The sequence below is a fragment of the Anopheles arabiensis genome, chromosome 3 (assembly GCF_016920715.1).
Source record: "Anopheles arabiensis isolate DONGOLA chromosome 3, AaraD3, whole genome shotgun sequence".
In the NCBI taxonomy this organism is placed as follows: Eukaryota; Metazoa; Arthropoda; class Insecta; order Diptera; family Culicidae; genus Anopheles; species Anopheles arabiensis.
Genome location: NC_053518.1, coordinates 75160518 through 75178034, shown reverse-complemented (window position 1 = coordinate 75178034; position 17517 = coordinate 75160518). Strand labels below are relative to the sequence as shown.

Below are 17517 nucleotides of genomic sequence, written 5' to 3'. Positions count from 1 at the left end.
ATTAAAAAATAAATAAATTACATCAATGAACTAGATTCAATAAAAAATCATTATTAATCAAGTATATTTTGGATGTAAAACATGACATTTGTCTTACACTGCTTCTAGACGCGACCTTCCGCGACAATTTTTTGCGACATTTTCTATCCGTCAAACCGTCCTTGTTTTAGCACGAATGTATGGCTTACTTTGATCGTAATGTCGCGAAACGCGAGCGTTGCCTTTCTGTGAAAATTTCACAAACCCGCGACAATCACGGTTGACTCTGATTTTTTTCTAAAACTGAGACGTTGTTTTAGAACAAATAGCTCGCAGAAAATTTGTCGCGGTACAAAAGTTTATCATCTAGAAGCAGTGTAACTGGGGGAAAGACTGTATATGCCATGATTAGATAAAGCTAAGCGAAATACATTGCTAGAAAAGGACATCAATATAATGATGAGTTGTAATGCGCCATCTATTGAGCAAACCAGTGAAGCTATGGCGCTTTTGTGTTTTTTTTTCTTCTTCTATGGATATTTGATTTTCCAGTCGTTTAAACTTAATCTGTGGCACTTGGGTATAGTTTGAATAAAAATTAAACAGAAAAATGTTAAACAAAAATAATTATCGAATTAACAACCATTTAATAAAACAGTTTTCTTTCGTAACCAATAACCAAACGAGCATCAGCGAAAGTGTTGGAAATAAGCATTGCGCAATGCTACACGTACACACACACATGCAACGATAAAGAGTTCCGTTCTTTTTATCATTTTTATTGGCCAGTTATTGAGCGTAGTAACTGTTATCACCAGATTACGGGCATAAGTAGATATATATATTTGTTTTTTTTTCTGTGGAGAGCTTCAGGACGTGAAAATAGTAACACAAATTCTACATGTCTTTACGGTGAGCGTGCATCACCACACCACACGCGCACCAACCACGGTTACGAGGGGGTTTTCCTTCTCTCCAATGCTTTCCCAAATGCTCTCTACTCTATTTGCTAATCACCACACCTTAAATTGCTGCAAACTAGCGCAACGATAAGTGTTGAAGAACAACAGCCCAGGGAGAATGTTAATCATGGTAGATTGAATAATGTCATCCGTGCTGGAGTATTACATCGAAACATTTTCTTACTCTCACTACTTGTTCTTTTCTCTCTGCCTTACTCTCTCTCTCTCTCTCTCTCTCTCTCACGCCCGATTGCACTATCTAAGTGTGATTTGATATCACTTTACCTTTTTGGTTGACCTTCCACAGTCTATTCTAATCCGTCATTTGATTACTCCTTCCGTAGTCCATTACTCCATGTATCTTATTTTCTCTTTCCCGCTTTTCAGTTATGAATATTTCTCTTTTCATTCGTTTTCGTAGAACTTACTAATTTCAACCCATTTTCCAACACAAAAATTAATTAATCTTCGAAAATACATCATACCGGCCATCGATCATCGTTTGCAACGGCTTTGCTTAATTGAGCTGTGATCACCGATCGTTTTGCCGTAATGAAAAAAACGGTTTTGTTTATACAGATATGTAGTGTGTATTACGCAAACTGAGACTCAAATTAGCTTTTAAAAGCTGTAGGAGATGACTCGAAATATTTTGTTCTTAAAAATGTCAATCGAAATGTACACACGATGAACCTTTTTTACCATAAAACATGCGTTGCACGAACGTTGTTGGTTGCAACACGTAATAAAGTTCACATTTAGCTACAGTTGCTACTGACAAATATCGCGTACTAATAATGGAAAACCGAAACTAACCTTTCTCGTCTTCACTACGCATTGCTTCGTTTTTTTCAATCTCAAATTCGCCAATTCTTTTCTCATTTAACTATATTTCGTGTTTCCTATCCGCTTCTGCCCTTCCTTGTACGATCCATTCAAATTCAATTCTTCATTTGTTTTTGGCATCCATTTCCATGCAGTGGTCGTCTTGTGCTTACCTAAACTTCCCTCGTTCTTCCTAGGCTGCTCTATATTATTTAAATGCTTGTATTCAATTGGCTGCTCGAGCAACGCAATGTTCTTCTACTGCAAGGAGAAAAACTTAATACACTTCTAGTTGAGATACAAACAGAGACACACACACACACATACGGACACAGTGACTCATGCATATCGTGCATGAGCTGCATCGAAAGTAACGTTTATATATGCTTTAAGCTTACAAACTTAAAGCTTTACACCACATCTGAGGGGGTGAAGGGAAGTCAAGCTCGCCGTAAAGTATTCAGTAGAGGGAGGAGGAAGGAAACACACTCGCCTAAACTGACGGTTTCTCCGTTTTCGAGCGTGTTTTGGTGACCTTTTCCGGCTTCTTGGTGCGTGGTAGCGTCGTACAGCTGGCCGACATCTTTTCCTGCGGGCGAAAAGGGAACACAAATGGAAGGAATTAATTTATTGTGCTAGAGCTATTATACCAACAGCAACAAGCAACAGCCGTGTAACGATCGTCGGATGCAATGGTGCATCGAGTAATTAGCGACTCGCAGTTATAAGACGTTCACACAATCCAAAAGGCAGCACAAGATGCAGATAGAGTGAAAACTTAAGCGACGCTCTCATGCGCAATTTGCTTTCTTTCTTGCAGCACGAGCATCGTGGTGGTGGTTTTGATCCGTTTTATGCTAAAATCACATGAGATGAGAGACGATCGCCGTCACAAGCTTCACAAATGGTTACAGAAAATCTTAGAATAAAACGAACAACTCAAACATTAGTCACAGCATCTATCACTAGTATGATGGTCGGACACTCTAAGGAACACGTTTGATTTTTAGTTTGAGATGTATGGAGAGAAGAAATGTTGTTGTTTATTATAGAAAACGATACATTTGCTTTGATAAACAACAGTTGAATGCGATGCTTGGCGAGTCCTTCATATGCATAATTAAATTGGAAGCTATTCTCGATCAGCATACTCTACGGTTCCGATCTCATTTTAATCATTTTATCAAAAGTCAAAGATACAGCTCTAAATGCTAGTTGATTTAATGTAACAATTTTAATTAATTTAAAATAATAGTCCGATTATTGAATTAAGTAGCAAATTAGCATCATATCACATTCAACTGTATCACCACTTCAAAAGCACACCATTAAACGAAGGAATACAGGACTTTACACTTTATCTCAAGTCCGTGGCACACTTTCTCGAATCGTTCTTAAGCAATGCCAAAATTACGGCATGTTGCGTGAAAACGCTGATGACACCTGAATTCATAGGATGCAATGCTGAATTTGTGGCACATTTCACGAACACATCGTAGACTTAAACATTGCTTACGAACGATTCGGGATAGTGTGCCACGGTCTTGAGATAAAGTGTAAACTGTCATTCCGAACAAAAACAATGATTCATTCAAAAAAACACGAAATGAAAATAATGATAAACAAAAAGCTAAAACAAAAATCTAAACACGACAACCGAAACATCTCGTTCGATCGTTTCTTTGCGCTCCTAACCTTCAACCCGTTGATGACCACAAAACGCGTCCAAAAAAATCCTCTTCAAATCCTCTGCTAGATTTGCTTAAATTTCAGTCTCCTTCGGATGGCCTGCGGTAGCAGCAGACTGTTGAGCCGGTGTTGTTGCCGTTTGTTCGCCATGCCCCTTAAACATGCCCGTCAGGGAGCTCATAAACTTTTTCGGTTTGGATTTTTCCGGTGCTGCTGATCCAGCCGGAGAGCTGGTACTACGTGCTACTGCTGTTGCCGTTGGTTTTGCAGTCATTTTCGTCTTTTCAACGGATGCTTTCGAAGCAGCCTGAATTGTGACGGTAGGAGCAGTAGTAGTAGTGGAAACCGTGGAGGGTTTACTGGGCTTTTCCCGAACCACAATCATCTCGGGCGGTGACGGAACCGGCGGTGCCTTACGCTGCTTGCCAAACGATGGATGCTTTTTCGGCGGCACGGAAGGAACACTTCCCTCGGCCGCCAGATTGATTACACTGCCCGTACTGCCCTCCGAAATGGCCAGCGATGAGCTCGAGGAGGTTAAGTTGGAGTTGGACGATGCCGCTGCGAGTAAGTTGGATGTCTCTTCGGGTTGGCTGATCGTGTCGAAAGTGGTTTCTTCGACAGAAATGGTATGATTTGGTTCCTTTTCTTCGACAACTGCAGGGATCTCAACTACTGCTGGCTGCACTTCAGCGGTAAGAGCTGTTTGTAGTTCCGCATCAACATCGCATTCAAGGTTAGATTCATTTTCTGTCCCTTCCTTTTTAGCGACTCCTTCAGGAGTTTCTTCAGGCACAGAATTATTCTTCTCGATTTCATCTATGGGCGTTTCGATGTTTATAGTGGTCACGGTATCAGTAGCAGAGTAGTCTTGTTCAAGTGCCTCTGCAATCGGTTCGGCAGCCTCTACCTCTAAGAATTCATCATTCTCGTTCGATGAAATGGAGATCGTATCCTGAAAGTCGTCATCCCCAGCGGGCAGAGGTTCAGCATTTGCAACAATCTCCTCTCTCATTTCGTAACCATTGTTCAACTTCTCTTGCTTCACAGAAGCAATCTCATCATCCTTTGCAGATTGGTCGACTTGCTCCACTACTTCCTGCTGGAGTTTGTCCTCTGTAGCTACTTCTTGAGAAGGAAGCGTCTGTTTGGAACTTTCAGAATGAACGCCGTTCTCACGCCTCTGCTGCTCCTCCATCCAGGCTAAAAATAGTTTATATTTATCGTTCATTTCAGCCGGCACACCGGACGGCTGCGTATTGCTGGAGCTATAGATTGGAGGAGCGCCGTGTTCGACCGTATGTCCTGCCTGGGTAATGGCTGGCAGTGAACTGCTGCCACCAGGAGCCAGCTCATAAATGGTAGCACGTTGCTGTGGAAAGAATCGATCGTTCAGAGGACCTCCACGGCCGTAAAGCATGTGCTGATCTTGCTCGTCGTAAAACACATCGGCACTATACTCCTCATCATCCTGTCGTTTAAAAAATGTCGCACCACGTGATGTCGTTAACAAAAAAACGATAATGAAAACAATGCTTAGAACTTAAAACAAAATCAAATTTAAACATGTCCGCTGAATGTATTGTGGTACAATGAATATAGGTAGCAGTGCTGCAAAATGTCATGAGCATAACGGGATGTTCACCAAAGAAAACAATGAACACATCCGTGGTAGCTTGATGCTCATTGCTGATACTCAATGAATGTGCGTCATGACATGCGAATGCTTGTGTCCAACGTGATACTCTGACTGACAACCTGAGCTTAATGTCGGTGCAAGTATAATCATGATTTTTTCTGCCTGTGAACAGACCTGCCAAATGCCACTGTTTCAGTCACCAACACTCATGACTGAAACGAAGCTCAAATCAGCTCACGTACACAACTGTGATGATCAGAGTTGAGATATCTCCCATAACCATCGTGATGATCACCGATCGAAAAAGTCACAACCAAGTGACTGACCAAGAGTTGGTAGCAAAAAATGTCATCCAAAATGTGATGATCGCAACAACTGTTTGAGTCTCACCGTAGAGCTCGTAACGCTGACATTTTTTTTTTGTTTCAGCCGGAATTTGTCATGACTATGGCAGGGACATTTTGCAGATATGATCACAGTAAAAAAAGTCATGACATAGTGACTGACCAAGCGATGGTCGCAAAAATGTCACGAAGCATGCATTGGTCTCACCAATGGTTTTGAGTATCACTTCTGATTATCACGATTGAGTACGTTACGCTGACATGAATTTTGTTTAAGTCAGATTTTTTTATGACAGTGACATTTTGCAGCACGTATTGTAGATGTAAGGTGAAAAAACTGAGTTTGAACTGCTGTGCTGTGTACCTTAGAGTTTTTTTTCTGTCTTGTAGGCAATATTATGTCCTTGTATAGCTTTATCTTTATTTACTTTACTCCACTAACTAATACTCACTTCTCGCGTTTTTGATTTCAGTCTCGGGCGTGCCGTGTTGCTCATCGACGCCGTTCGGCTCAGACCTGGTTCGGCGCTCGAGTATCCCGAGCTAATATCGTCGGACGAGCGAATGTAGCTAAAAGCATAGACAGATATTTAAAAAAAACAGCTCTTCTTTTAACACAATGTACACGACACTCACTTGTACGGGGGCGCTGCAGTCGCATGGTACGGTGCGGCGGCAATCTCCACCTCCGGGAAGTACATCTCCATCTGCCGGCTGCCGGACGACGATCGGGAGCTCTTCGACCGTAGCACGCGCTGCGGCCGGTTCACAATCTCATCGACCTCGTCCTGCGTTCGCTGCGTGTCCGGTTCGGAGAGATCGCTCAAGCTGTAGCTTTTGCGTAGCGTTTGCACAAGCCCACCACCACCCTGGGGAAGGAAAGAAAAAATGATACACAAAAATCAAACCCAACCCCGCCCAGCGCATTAATAAACGGTATTTATAAGGAGCCTTTTGTCGGCTTAGCACATTCTTATTGAGGTGTACGACGCACCACTCTTCAAAACTGTTCGTATCTCTGTGTATTAGGAGGGTGTGTGTGTTCTGTGGATAAGTGCATTGTGTGATGATTTATTGTTTGTACAATGAAATGAATTATTAGAGTATAAAGTCAAAACAAAAACTTAGAAAAGAAAAAAAAGGGGAAATTAAATTAAAGATACGTACCGGACACATTACACAGTGACAGATTGGGCAAAGCTCGAAGCTTAAACAAAATTGGCAAAACGGCAAAAGCTCAATTACAGCTCTATAAGGTCTGGTCAGTAAGCTTGTAATAAGCTCCCTAAAACGCTCCAAATTCACAGAACTTACCCATTATTATTATAGATTTTTGTTTAGCATACTACCGAAGCGTGCGTGTGATCAAACTCCTAACACTCTCCTTTATATCTCCGGTTACATCGTTTTCGCTTAACTTTATTCGTATCATCAATTTGAAATTCTAAAGCAATGGTCAGTCGAGAAGGAGTACCAATTACCGTAATTACCGTACCAATCTGCTCTGCGTGTCTCAACTCTCACATAAAAAAATGCCCCTGCGTTAAGCTAAATTTACTACTACTTTGAGCGTTTTGATCCTAAACGTAATCCTGACAAGTCCAGCACGGCTTTTGCTATGATTTATTCCTACCGAAACAATTCGTGTGACAAATCCTTCCTTTGTAAATCGTTTTGCTGCGCTATACAAACAAACTTAACCTTTGCTATAATGTCCTTTACACACTTTCACCTCATCAAAAGTCTTGTCACAGTCCTAAACTGTTCCTTTCTGTATTTTTGTGCGTGTTTATCATTGTTCTACTACCTTCCCTTGGCAGGTTATTCGAGATCTGCTTCCAACCGAAAACTATAAATTCAAAACAAGCAGCTAATTTGTTCTTTTGTTCTGTTCTAAGCACAAAAAGAAAAGCCAACCTGTTCGTAATTTAAGCCATATAGCATGTGGCCCCCTTAAATCCTAAAACGTAAACAAACACACGATGGCTGATGTTGATTTTGGTTCTACTCTTTAATTTCCCAGTGATTTGCACCAAAATTCATTTTTTACGCGGCAACACCCTTCAAACTCTCGTTGAAGAGAAAAAAAGAGAGTGTGTGTGTATATGAAATCATGTTACATGAGTTTGTTTACTACTACTTCTTCTACCAGTTACGATTCGTTTGATTTGAGCGTCAGATTCAGAAGCTGTTCAGTTGGTACGTGCTGCAATAGAAGAGAGAGAGAGTAGAGGAAGAGAGAAAGAGAGAACGACAATTGCCCAGTTGTGCACAAAAAAGAGAAAAATAACACAATTAACAGACAATGTGAAAAGAAACAACTATACACGCACAAACGTTTTTAAAAGATTAATTTGAAGTTCGTTAGAAGACAAGAACAAACCAAGCACGTTAGAGGATCGAAGGGGTTAGCCGCATAAAAGCCATCCCTCTGCACGGGCTCCCTGAATTAGTACATTGCAAAGCAAAGACAGGTGGCATTTGTATCGTCCTATTTAAATCTCTTTAGTAAAACACGATCGTTAAGGGATCGGTTGGATCGGTTTTGGTCCTTTCCGTCTTGTACGTACGAGTGTCCCTGAACCTGTCATTATTGCCCTGAGTTGCTAGGTTGATCCTCGTTTCTTCTTGTATCATTTGCTGGAATGTTTGCCCTATAATATCGACCAGCAATAACCCCCCGCTGCCTACACAACATCCATCTCAACGCCCATCTCTACACTCTCCACCTCGGCGGCGGCGGCGGCACCAACCCCATTCACTTTCCGCCGTCCACCGGCAGCAGCAGTGGACGATGCTTTTGTGCCCGCTTTCCCACTAGTCACTCCGACCGCTTTGGTGCTTTTCTTGGCGCGTCCCGGCTCCTTGGCGGTAGTACCTTTCGCCCTCGTCGAGGCACTGGCGCGGGCCACACTGCCACCTTCCGTACCGTCGGACTCTTCCTCCGCACTGACCGTGGTAATGGCACGCGCTCGTCCACGAATTCTACCACCGCCAGCCGCGGACGACGCAGTGGTGGTAGTAGTACTCGAAGTGGTCCCCAGTATAAGATCCGTTTCGGACGCCAGGAACCGTTCCTCATCCTCACTGTCCATCTCGTAGATGATGGCGGGCTGTTGCTGCTGCTGCGCCCGGGCACGTGTCATGCTGCGACTGGAGCTCATCGTTGCCCGTCCTCCTCCTCCTCCTCCTCCTCTGCTGTTCAGTGCCGAGTCAACCGATTGCGAACGTCGGACGCGTCCCGTCGCCGGGCCGGAGGTGGCTGCGGTGACCATTTGCCCATCATGCTCATCTTCGCCCGACGTCGCATGGTCCGTCGTATCGCGCATGTTAGTGTGTAGTAAGCCGTTAGGGCGGGCCGGTTCGGCACCGGAAGCACGGACAGCTGCTGCAGCGGCCGCACTCATTAGCAGTGAGTTATCGGATTGACTAATGCGCATCATGCTACCGAATGGGGTGTTGGTGTCAGTTTTAGTGCCTAAAACCTTTGCGTACGGGAAAAAAAGGCAGGAGCGCAACGAAGGGTAAATGGTAGTAGGGAAGGCAAGGAAACAGCAGGGTAGCGGGAGTTAAGGGTATGTCATAACCAACGGAAGAAAAACAAACGAAAAAAAAGGTCGAATTTTGATTTTGTTAATATAATACGGTTTTGCGCGCGTGTGTGTCGGGGGAGTGTGCATTATTGGCAAAACGCATCGTATGTGTTTGATTTCAGTCACAAATGAGTGCTTTTATATAGTACAAATAACAAAAAAAAATGCAATACCCCTAACCAGGCATTCATCAAGGTGCGTTGCAATGCACTTTTGTGTTGAGTTTACATTAAACTATTGTTATATTATTTCATTTCATTTTGAAGCAACACACAAAATACGTTCATCACAGATAAAAAGGCCATTAAAATTATGTTAAGCATTCACAGCTCCAAAATAAAACATTGAAAAAATTATTAAAACAGCATTTAAAAGAAAAAAAAACTCAAACATGACAGCGTGTGGCGTGAATGAGATACTGTTGTTTGTGGATTTTAAATCAATTTACAACATCGTTTTCTTGTTCGCAAAAAAGTTGCTTCCCCTTGACAATGTTACTACCGTCTGCTGATCGGCTTTTAGGCCTCGCTTGAAACACTTACCTTGATGGCCGTTTGCATGATAACGTTCGTGGCATAGTTAACACCCTTCGAGCCCAGCTGCAGCACGGCGGTGTAACCCTTCTCTTTGGCTTGATTGATGTAGTCGTCAATTTCCTGTGTGGTCGCGGCGATGGTGGTAGTAAAGATAAGCAAAGAGGTGTAAATTTTAGAGCGGTTTGGGCGGCATGCAAAATGAAACGAGAGGGGCGATGTTTTAAAGAAATTTAAAGTCGTGGCATGTAAGAATTTCTCTCCTTCCTTGTGTTGCTGCAGTAGTAGTGGGTTGAACGCTCCCTGACTAATCTAGACTGGTGCTGGATGGCAGTGAGTCATAGGTTTACCTAGCATCGGCAGGTCTGATTCAGATTCATCCGAGAAAATTCCACACTTGGTAGTTGCCGTGTAGTTGCCAGTTTAACATCGTATTCCGTCCAACTAAACCTAGGTGATACGTTTAATGTATCTCAAGGACTTACAAGCTTATAGCGGCCATAACTAGACCACAATAAAAACAATCAGATTTTATTTATTTGTATAAACAAATATTCAAGAAAATGGTAACATTTCATAAAATAATCACATATGATTTTTCCTTGAAAAATACAGTTCTCTTTTGCTTTAGCATAAAGACCTAGAGGATCATATTTCTTCTATTACTACTTTGGCACAACTACTGTTCTCCGCCAAAGCCTGCTGTACCCATTATAGTGGGCTTGGATGTCAGTGACTTACTTACAGGGTTTACCTAACCAATCCGGCAACGTAAAAGCGAAATTAGTCACCGTAAATACTCCATTCTGCGAGGTAAACCCTCAATTGGACTCTGTCATTTTTAAATGAGCCTTGTGAAGTATGAATCGGGCGTTGAAAGGAATGAAAGCCTAAGGAATTTTGCTAGCAAACTTCTTAGTTGCAAAATTATTGGTCACAAAAATCTTCGTCGAAAATCGATTTTGCGACCAAGAATTTTGCGACCAAGAATTTTGCGACCAAGAACTTTGCGACCAAGAATATCCTCTAATGATTCCATTTTTCGTTATGTTAACGAATGCTACATGGCATATTTGTCCAACGCGTGTGTTCCCCATTTAACTTATGCCATTCAATGCAATACAAGGAGCGCTTGGCACACGTCACTAAATACAGAAAAGTATACCAAAACAACTTCTGTATGGTAGCCAACAAAATCTTCTGTATTCAAACTAACGCCAACTTACTTTGGGTGCTGAAACTATGAAAAAAGAGCTAACTCACCTGTTCGCGGCGTGTCAGCATCGGGTGCACAAACTTGCGATAGAGTGTCGAGCTACCGCGGGTAGCCGGTGACAGCAGCCACAGGACGACGATCACCTTAATTTCGTAGTAGAACGGAAACCACGACAGCAGTATGTCGGTGAACGTTTCGATGAAGGTGAAGAACGCAAACACAATCCAGTACATCATCCATTTTACCTACAAGTCAGTGGGGCAGAAAACACGCAGATAGTGTAAATTATGTTGAGACAATCTTGTTTTCCATGTTATAAGGACACTTGCTGAACCGAATACTTACATACTCCTTGACGTTCTTCGTTCGCACCGCCTTGTACGAGGCGTAGGCCGGGTATAGCGTACCGAACAGCAGTCTGAAACCGGGAAACAGTATATTCGAACCGATCGCCCGCGGACAGAAGAAGATGGCGACGAGCGAGCAAAGCCCCATGCCGGTGACGGACATCCGGGGGAACGGGATCCGCGACAGCATCTGCAGTATGGCACCGAAGCGGGTCAGCGTGCTAGTGACCTGCTCCTTATTCAACGGCACCTCCTCAACTTCCTCCAGCAGGACGGCACCCTCACCACGGCGTTGCTGTGGGGCATAGAAGCGTCCACTGGGTGGCGTTCGTGGTCCAACATCAAACCCAATATCCTCGTAGTAGTCGGATTCGTTCAGCGAAGACAGTGAGCCATTCTGGTAGTAAACTCCACCCTGGCGGGCACGAAACCGGGCACGATCATCCATCCTTCTACCGCCGGGGCTTACACTATCCGCTCCGTCACTGAGAGAGGCTGTATCGCTGAGATAGGCGGAGTCGTACTGCGACGGAACACCACCGTTGGCCGATCGTCGACGCGTTTGCCCGAGCGGTGGCGAATGAGTCGGCGAATAATGGTAGGCACCACGGTACCACTCCGCTGCACCCGGGACGATCCCGGCGTATCCCGGCGGCGTCGGCCTGAGCGACGATAGTTCGGGCAGCAGTCCTCTATTTATAGGATAGTTGCGTACCTCGAACTTGCTTATGAGATCGCTGACATTGTTCAGCCCGTCCAGGGTCGGTGGGAGATTCGGTGCGGCCGGCGCCTGTTCAAACCGCCCTTTCTGTTCCTTTCTGTTCATCGCGCCAAGCAAAAACAAAAACGTCGTGGGTAAGCGACAAACGCGATCACATTGACGATGGACTTATGCGCGGTGTGGGGATTGCTCCTTTCGTCCGGGAAAGAAGGGGTTTCGGAACTCCACTCACGCCGTTTTGCACAAGCAATTTAACAACACAAAGGAAACTGAATGTAAAGCAAGCACACAAGCGATGCACCCGCGTCCTTTGGCGTGTGTTTTGAGGCCTGAAGAAATGGAAAAGAAAGCATGGAAAACGCGGCATCCACAAAACGGACCAAAACCCAATCGATTCAAATCACAACCCATCGGCAGCAGCAGCACAAGGCTTCCGAAAAATGTAGGCCAAATCTTTAAAGCAAACACACACACATACACCTCGAGGGCCCAGCCAAACGGTTGCCAAATTAGAACTAGAACACAGTGTCGTCGTCTTCGCCGTCGTCGCCGCCAGCGTGGTCGTGGGACGCGCGCTGTTTCTAGTCATGCTGAACCGCGCCGAGCTCCACTTTTTGGCACGACGTTGCCCTCTCACGCGCCAACGACGGCAGCTGACGCCGAATGCAATGTGTTAAGGAATGGGGCAACGCGACGAAACGCATGCTGCCGCACACTCTCTCTCTCCAATTGATCGTCCCGCAATGATCGTGAAAGTGAAAACTGTTTCAGCTTTGGATCTTGCTTTTCTTGCGAGTGAATTAGGGGTCAAAATAGCACATGAAATATGTTACAACCGATTACCGATTAAATGGAACGATAATTTAATGATGTTTATGTTTAATGTACAGGACATATTTAGTTGTGATATGTCTCTGAAGAACATTAAAATAAGTACGAAATTGACAATGATTCAAGCAACGAATGGAAAAGGCATTGAAAAACGGATGAAATGGTCTTTCAGATGATGAATATTTTTAAAACTATCTCTCCAAAAACCTCCTTTTGTCGGCTCCTTTTGTCTTTTTAAATTCTAATGATGTTCATGAAGCATTAATAGAGCTCCTCTACAGTATCAGATCATTGTTCAATCGGAATGAAATACTTGGAGGACACATTATAAGCACAAATTAACTCGTATAAACCAAAAATGATTTAATAGTGTCATTGCAGAAGGCACTCGATCTTTCCACCATACATAATCCGTAGATCAATTCTTATCGGTAAGTTAAATTTATCTTATCATAACCAATATGACGATTCTACTCTTACGAAAATGTTTGAAATAACATCACGGATTTCAATATTACATTTGAAGATGCTACCAAGGACCTGAGGATCATACATTTGAAAGAATTTTTTATGTCCTAAACTACTCTCAAGGTCCATCATTTTAATAGCTAGGCAACCGAATTTATCAGCAACAGAAGATTGACTGGTTGAAATTGGTTAATTAGATTGAAGTAACTACTTAGTTTGAATTTGAGAATCAATTTTGCGGCACTCGAAACAGTTTTCAGGCAAATATTTGTCCCATGAAATAGTTCAACTGTAGTGCATGAACAGTGATGTAAAAGCTTTGAGTTTCAATTTACAATATCATTACATTCTGGAACTAAAAAAATCCAACTAGACTTTTTATTCCAATTGAAAGTGTAAAAGTGCTCCTAGGAAACGTGTCGTTGGCCTGTGTATTTATTAAGAACCTCAACAAACCTCAAACCTCAAAACGAGCAGTCTGTTTATTTCTTGCGGCATAATTCTTACTTTTAAGAAGAAATAAACCATTGCCCTAGCGTCGATGAGCTGTTACTCGCGCAATCGAATGCATTCCGATGCGCTCGTATGCGTACAGTGCATCGTTAACCACCTCTCCCTCCTATAAGCAATCGTTCTTCCTATGCCTAGCCACGTAAATACACAACTATGCACGCGTTGTGAAACACTTACCTTGATGGCCGTTTGCATGATAACGTTCGTGGCATAGTTAACACCCTTCGAGCCCAGCTGCAGCACGGCGGTGTAACCCTTCTCTTTGGCTTGATTGATGTAGTCGTCAATTTCCTGTGTGGTCGCGGCGATGGTGGTAGTAAAGATAAGCAAAGAGGTGTAAATTTTAGAGCGGTTTGGGCGGCATGCAAAATGAAACGAGAGGGGCGATGTTTTAAAGAAATTTAAAGTCGTGGCATGTAAGAATTTCTCTCCTTCCTTGTGTTGCTGCAGTAGTAGTGGGTTGAACGCTCCCTGACTAATCTAGACTGGTGCTGGATGGCAGTGAGTCATAGGTTTACCTAGCATCGGCAGGTCTGATTCAGATTCATCCGAGAAAATTCCACACTTGGTAGTTGCCGTGTAGTTGCCAGTTTAACATCGTATTCCGTCCAACTAAACCTAGGTGATACGTTTAATGTATCTCAAGGACTTACAAGCTTATAGCGGCCATAACTAGACCACAATAAAAACAATCAGATTTTATTTATTTGTATAAACAAATATTCAAGAAAATGGTAACATTTCATAAAATAATCACATATGATTTTTCCTTGAAAAATACAGTTCTCTTTTGCTTTAGCATAAAGACCTAGAGGATCATATTTCTTCTATTACTACTTTGGCACAACTACTGTTCTCCGCCAAAGCCTGCTGTACCCCATTATAGTGGGCTTGGATGTCAGTGACTTACTTACAGGGTTTACCTAACCAATCCGGCAACGTAAAAGCGAAATTAGTCACCGTAAATACTCCATTCTGCGAGGTAAACCCTCAATTGGACTCTGTCATTTTTAAATGAGCCTTGTGAAGTATGAATCGGGCGTTGAAAGGAATGAAAGCCTAAGGAATTTTGCTAGCAAACTTCTTAGTTGCAAAATTATTGGTCACAAAAATCTTCGTCGAAAATCGATTTTGCGACCAAGAATTTTGCGACCAAGAATTTTGCGACCAAGAACTTTGCGACCAAGAATATCCTCTAATGATTCCATTTTTCGTTATGTTAACGAATGCTACATGGCATATTTGTCCAACGCGTGTGTTCCCCATTTAACTTATGCCATTCAATGCAATACAAGGAGCGCTTGGCACACGTCACTAAATACAGAAAAGTATACCAAAACAACTTCTGTATGGTAGCCAACAAAATCTTCTGTATTCAAACTAACGCCAACTTACTTTGGGTGCTGAAACTATGAAAAAAGAGCTAACTCACCTGTTCGCGGCGTGTCAGCATCGGGTGCACAAACTTGCGATAGAGTGTCGAGCTACCGCGGGTAGCCGGTGACAGCAGCCACAGGACGACGATCACCTTAATTTCGTAGTAGAACGGAAACCACGACAGCAGTATGTCGGTGAACGTTTCGATGAAGGTGAAGAACGCAAACACAATCCAGTACATCATCCATTTTACCTACAAGTCAGTGGGGCAGAAAACACGCAGATAGTGTAAATTATGTTGAGACAATCTTGTTTTCCATGTTATAAGGACACTTGCTGAACCGAATACTTACATACTCCTTGACGTTCTTCGTTCGCACCGCCTTGTACGAGGCGTAGGCCGGGTATAGCGTACCGAACAGCAGTCTGAAACCGGGAAACAGTATATTCGAACCGATCGCCCGCGGACAGAAGAAGATGGCGACGAGCGAGCAAAGCCCCATGCCGGTGACGGACATCCGGGGGAACGGGATCCGCGACAGCATCTGCAGTATGGCACCGAAGCGGGTCAGCGTGCTAGTGACCTGCTCCTTATTCAACGGCACCTCCTCAACTTCCTCCAGCAGGACGGCACCCTCACCACGGCGTTGCTGTGGGGCATAGAAGCGTCCACTGGGTGGCGTTCGTGGTCCAACATCAAACCCAATATCCTCGTAGTAGTCGGATTCGTTCAGCGAAGACAGTGAGCCATTCTGGTAGTAAACTCCACCCTGGCGGGCACGAAACCGGGCACGATCATCCATCCTTCTACCGCCGGGGCTTACACTATCCGCTCCGTCACTGAGAGAGGCTGTATCGCTGAGATAGGCGGAGTCGTACTGCGACGGAACACCACCGTTGGCCGATCGTCGACGCGTTTGCCCGAGCGGTGGCGAATGAGTCGGCGAATAATGGTAGGCACCACGGTACCACTCCGCTGCACCCGGGACGATCCCGGCGTATCCCGGCGGCGTCGGCCTGAGCGACGATAGTTCGGGCAGCAGTCCTCTATTTATAGGATAGTTGCGTACCTCGAACTTGCTTATGAGATCGCTGACATTGTTCAGCCCGTCCAGGGTCGGTGGGAGATTCGGTGCGGCCGGCGCCTGTTCAAACCGCCCTTTCTGTTCCTTTCTGTTCATCGCGCCAAGCAAAAACAAAAACGTCGTGGGTAAGCGACAAACGCGATCACATTGACGATGGACTTATGCGCGGTGTGGGGATTGCTCCTTTCGTCCGGGAAAGAAGGGGTTTCGGAACTCCACTCACGCCGTTTTGCACAAGCAATTTAACAACACAAAGGAAACTGAATGTAAAGCAAGCACACAAGCGATGCACCCGCGTCCTTTGGCGTGTGTTTTGAGGCCTGAAGAAATGGAAAAGAAAGCATGGAAAACGCGGCATCCACAAAACGGACCAAAACCCAATCGATTCAAATCACAACCCATCGGCAGCAGCAGCACAAGGCTTCCGAAAAATGTAGGCCAAATCTTTAAAGCAAACACACACACATACACCTCGAGGGCCCAGCCAAACGGTTGCCAAATTAGAACTAGAACACAGTGTCGTCGTCTTCGCCGTCGTCGCCGCCAGCGTGGTCGTGGGACGCGCGCTGTTTCTAGTCATGCTGAACCGCGCCGAGCTCCACTTTTTGGCACGACGTTGCCCTCTCACGCGCCAACGACGGCAGCTGACGCCGAATGCAATGTGTTAAGGAATGGGGCAACGCGACGAAACGCATGCTGCCGCACACTCTCTCTCTCCAATTGATCGTCCCGCAATGATCGTGAAAGTGAAAACTGTTTCAGCTTTGGATCTTGCTTTTCTTGCGAGTGAATTAGGGGTCAAAATAGCACATGAAATATGTTACAACCGATTACCGATTAAATGGAACGATAATTTAATGATGTTTATGTTTAATGTACAGGACATATTTAGTTGTGATATGTCTCTGAAGAACATTAAAATAAGTACGAAATTGACAATGATTCAAGCAACGAATGGAAAAGGCATTGAAAAACGGATGAAATGGTCTTTCAGATGATGAATATTTTTAAAACTATCTCTCCAAAAACCTCCTTTTGTCGGCTCCTTTTGTCTTTTTAAATTCTAATGATGTTCATGAAGCATTAATAGAGCTCCTCTACAGTATCAGATCATTGTTCAATCGGAATGAAATACTTGGAGGACACATTATAAGCACAAATTAACTCGTATAAACCAAAAATGATTTAATAGTGTCATTGCAGAAGGCACTCGATCTTTCCACCATACATAATCCGTAGATCAATTCTTATCGGTAAGTTAAATTTATCTTATCATAACCAATATGACGATTCTACTCTTACGAAAATGTTTGAAATAACATCACGGATTTCAATATTACATTTGAAGATGCTACCAAGGACCTGAGGATCATACATTTGAAAGAATTTTTTATG

General features: G+C 43.8%; 1 protein-coding gene across 5 annotated transcripts; it reads right to left on the bottom strand.

Moving 5' to 3' along the window:
* Positions 1–733: 733 nt before the first annotated feature.
* LOC120900171 lies at positions 734–13811 on the bottom strand. 5 transcript variants are annotated; one of them, XR_005739156.1, is made up of 7 exons: positions 11126–13811; positions 10828–11025; positions 9574–9687; positions 6075–6307; positions 5891–6008; positions 3462–4926; positions 2244–2355 (listed from the first exon to the last, which is right to left on the bottom strand). XR_005739156.1 is itself a non-coding variant. In XM_040306820.1 (6 exons), exons 1-6 carry the CDS (start codon positions 11951–11953, stop codon positions 2260–2262), a joined length of 1587 nt encoding a protein of 528 aa, XP_040162754.1. In that variant the 5' UTR covers positions 11954–13811; the 3' UTR covers positions 734–2259. The 5 variants fall into 5 exon arrangements, 3 of the variants coding, with proteins under 3 accessions (XP_040162754.1, XP_040162752.1, XP_040162753.1); XM_040306820.1 differs by lacking the exon at positions 3462–4926 and having other exon boundaries at positions 734–2355; XR_005739157.1 differs by lacking the exons at positions 9574–9687; positions 10828–11025; positions 11126–13811 and adding exons at positions 6606–6645; positions 6753–8120.
* Between the last annotated feature and the right edge of the window lie 3706 nt (positions 13812–17517).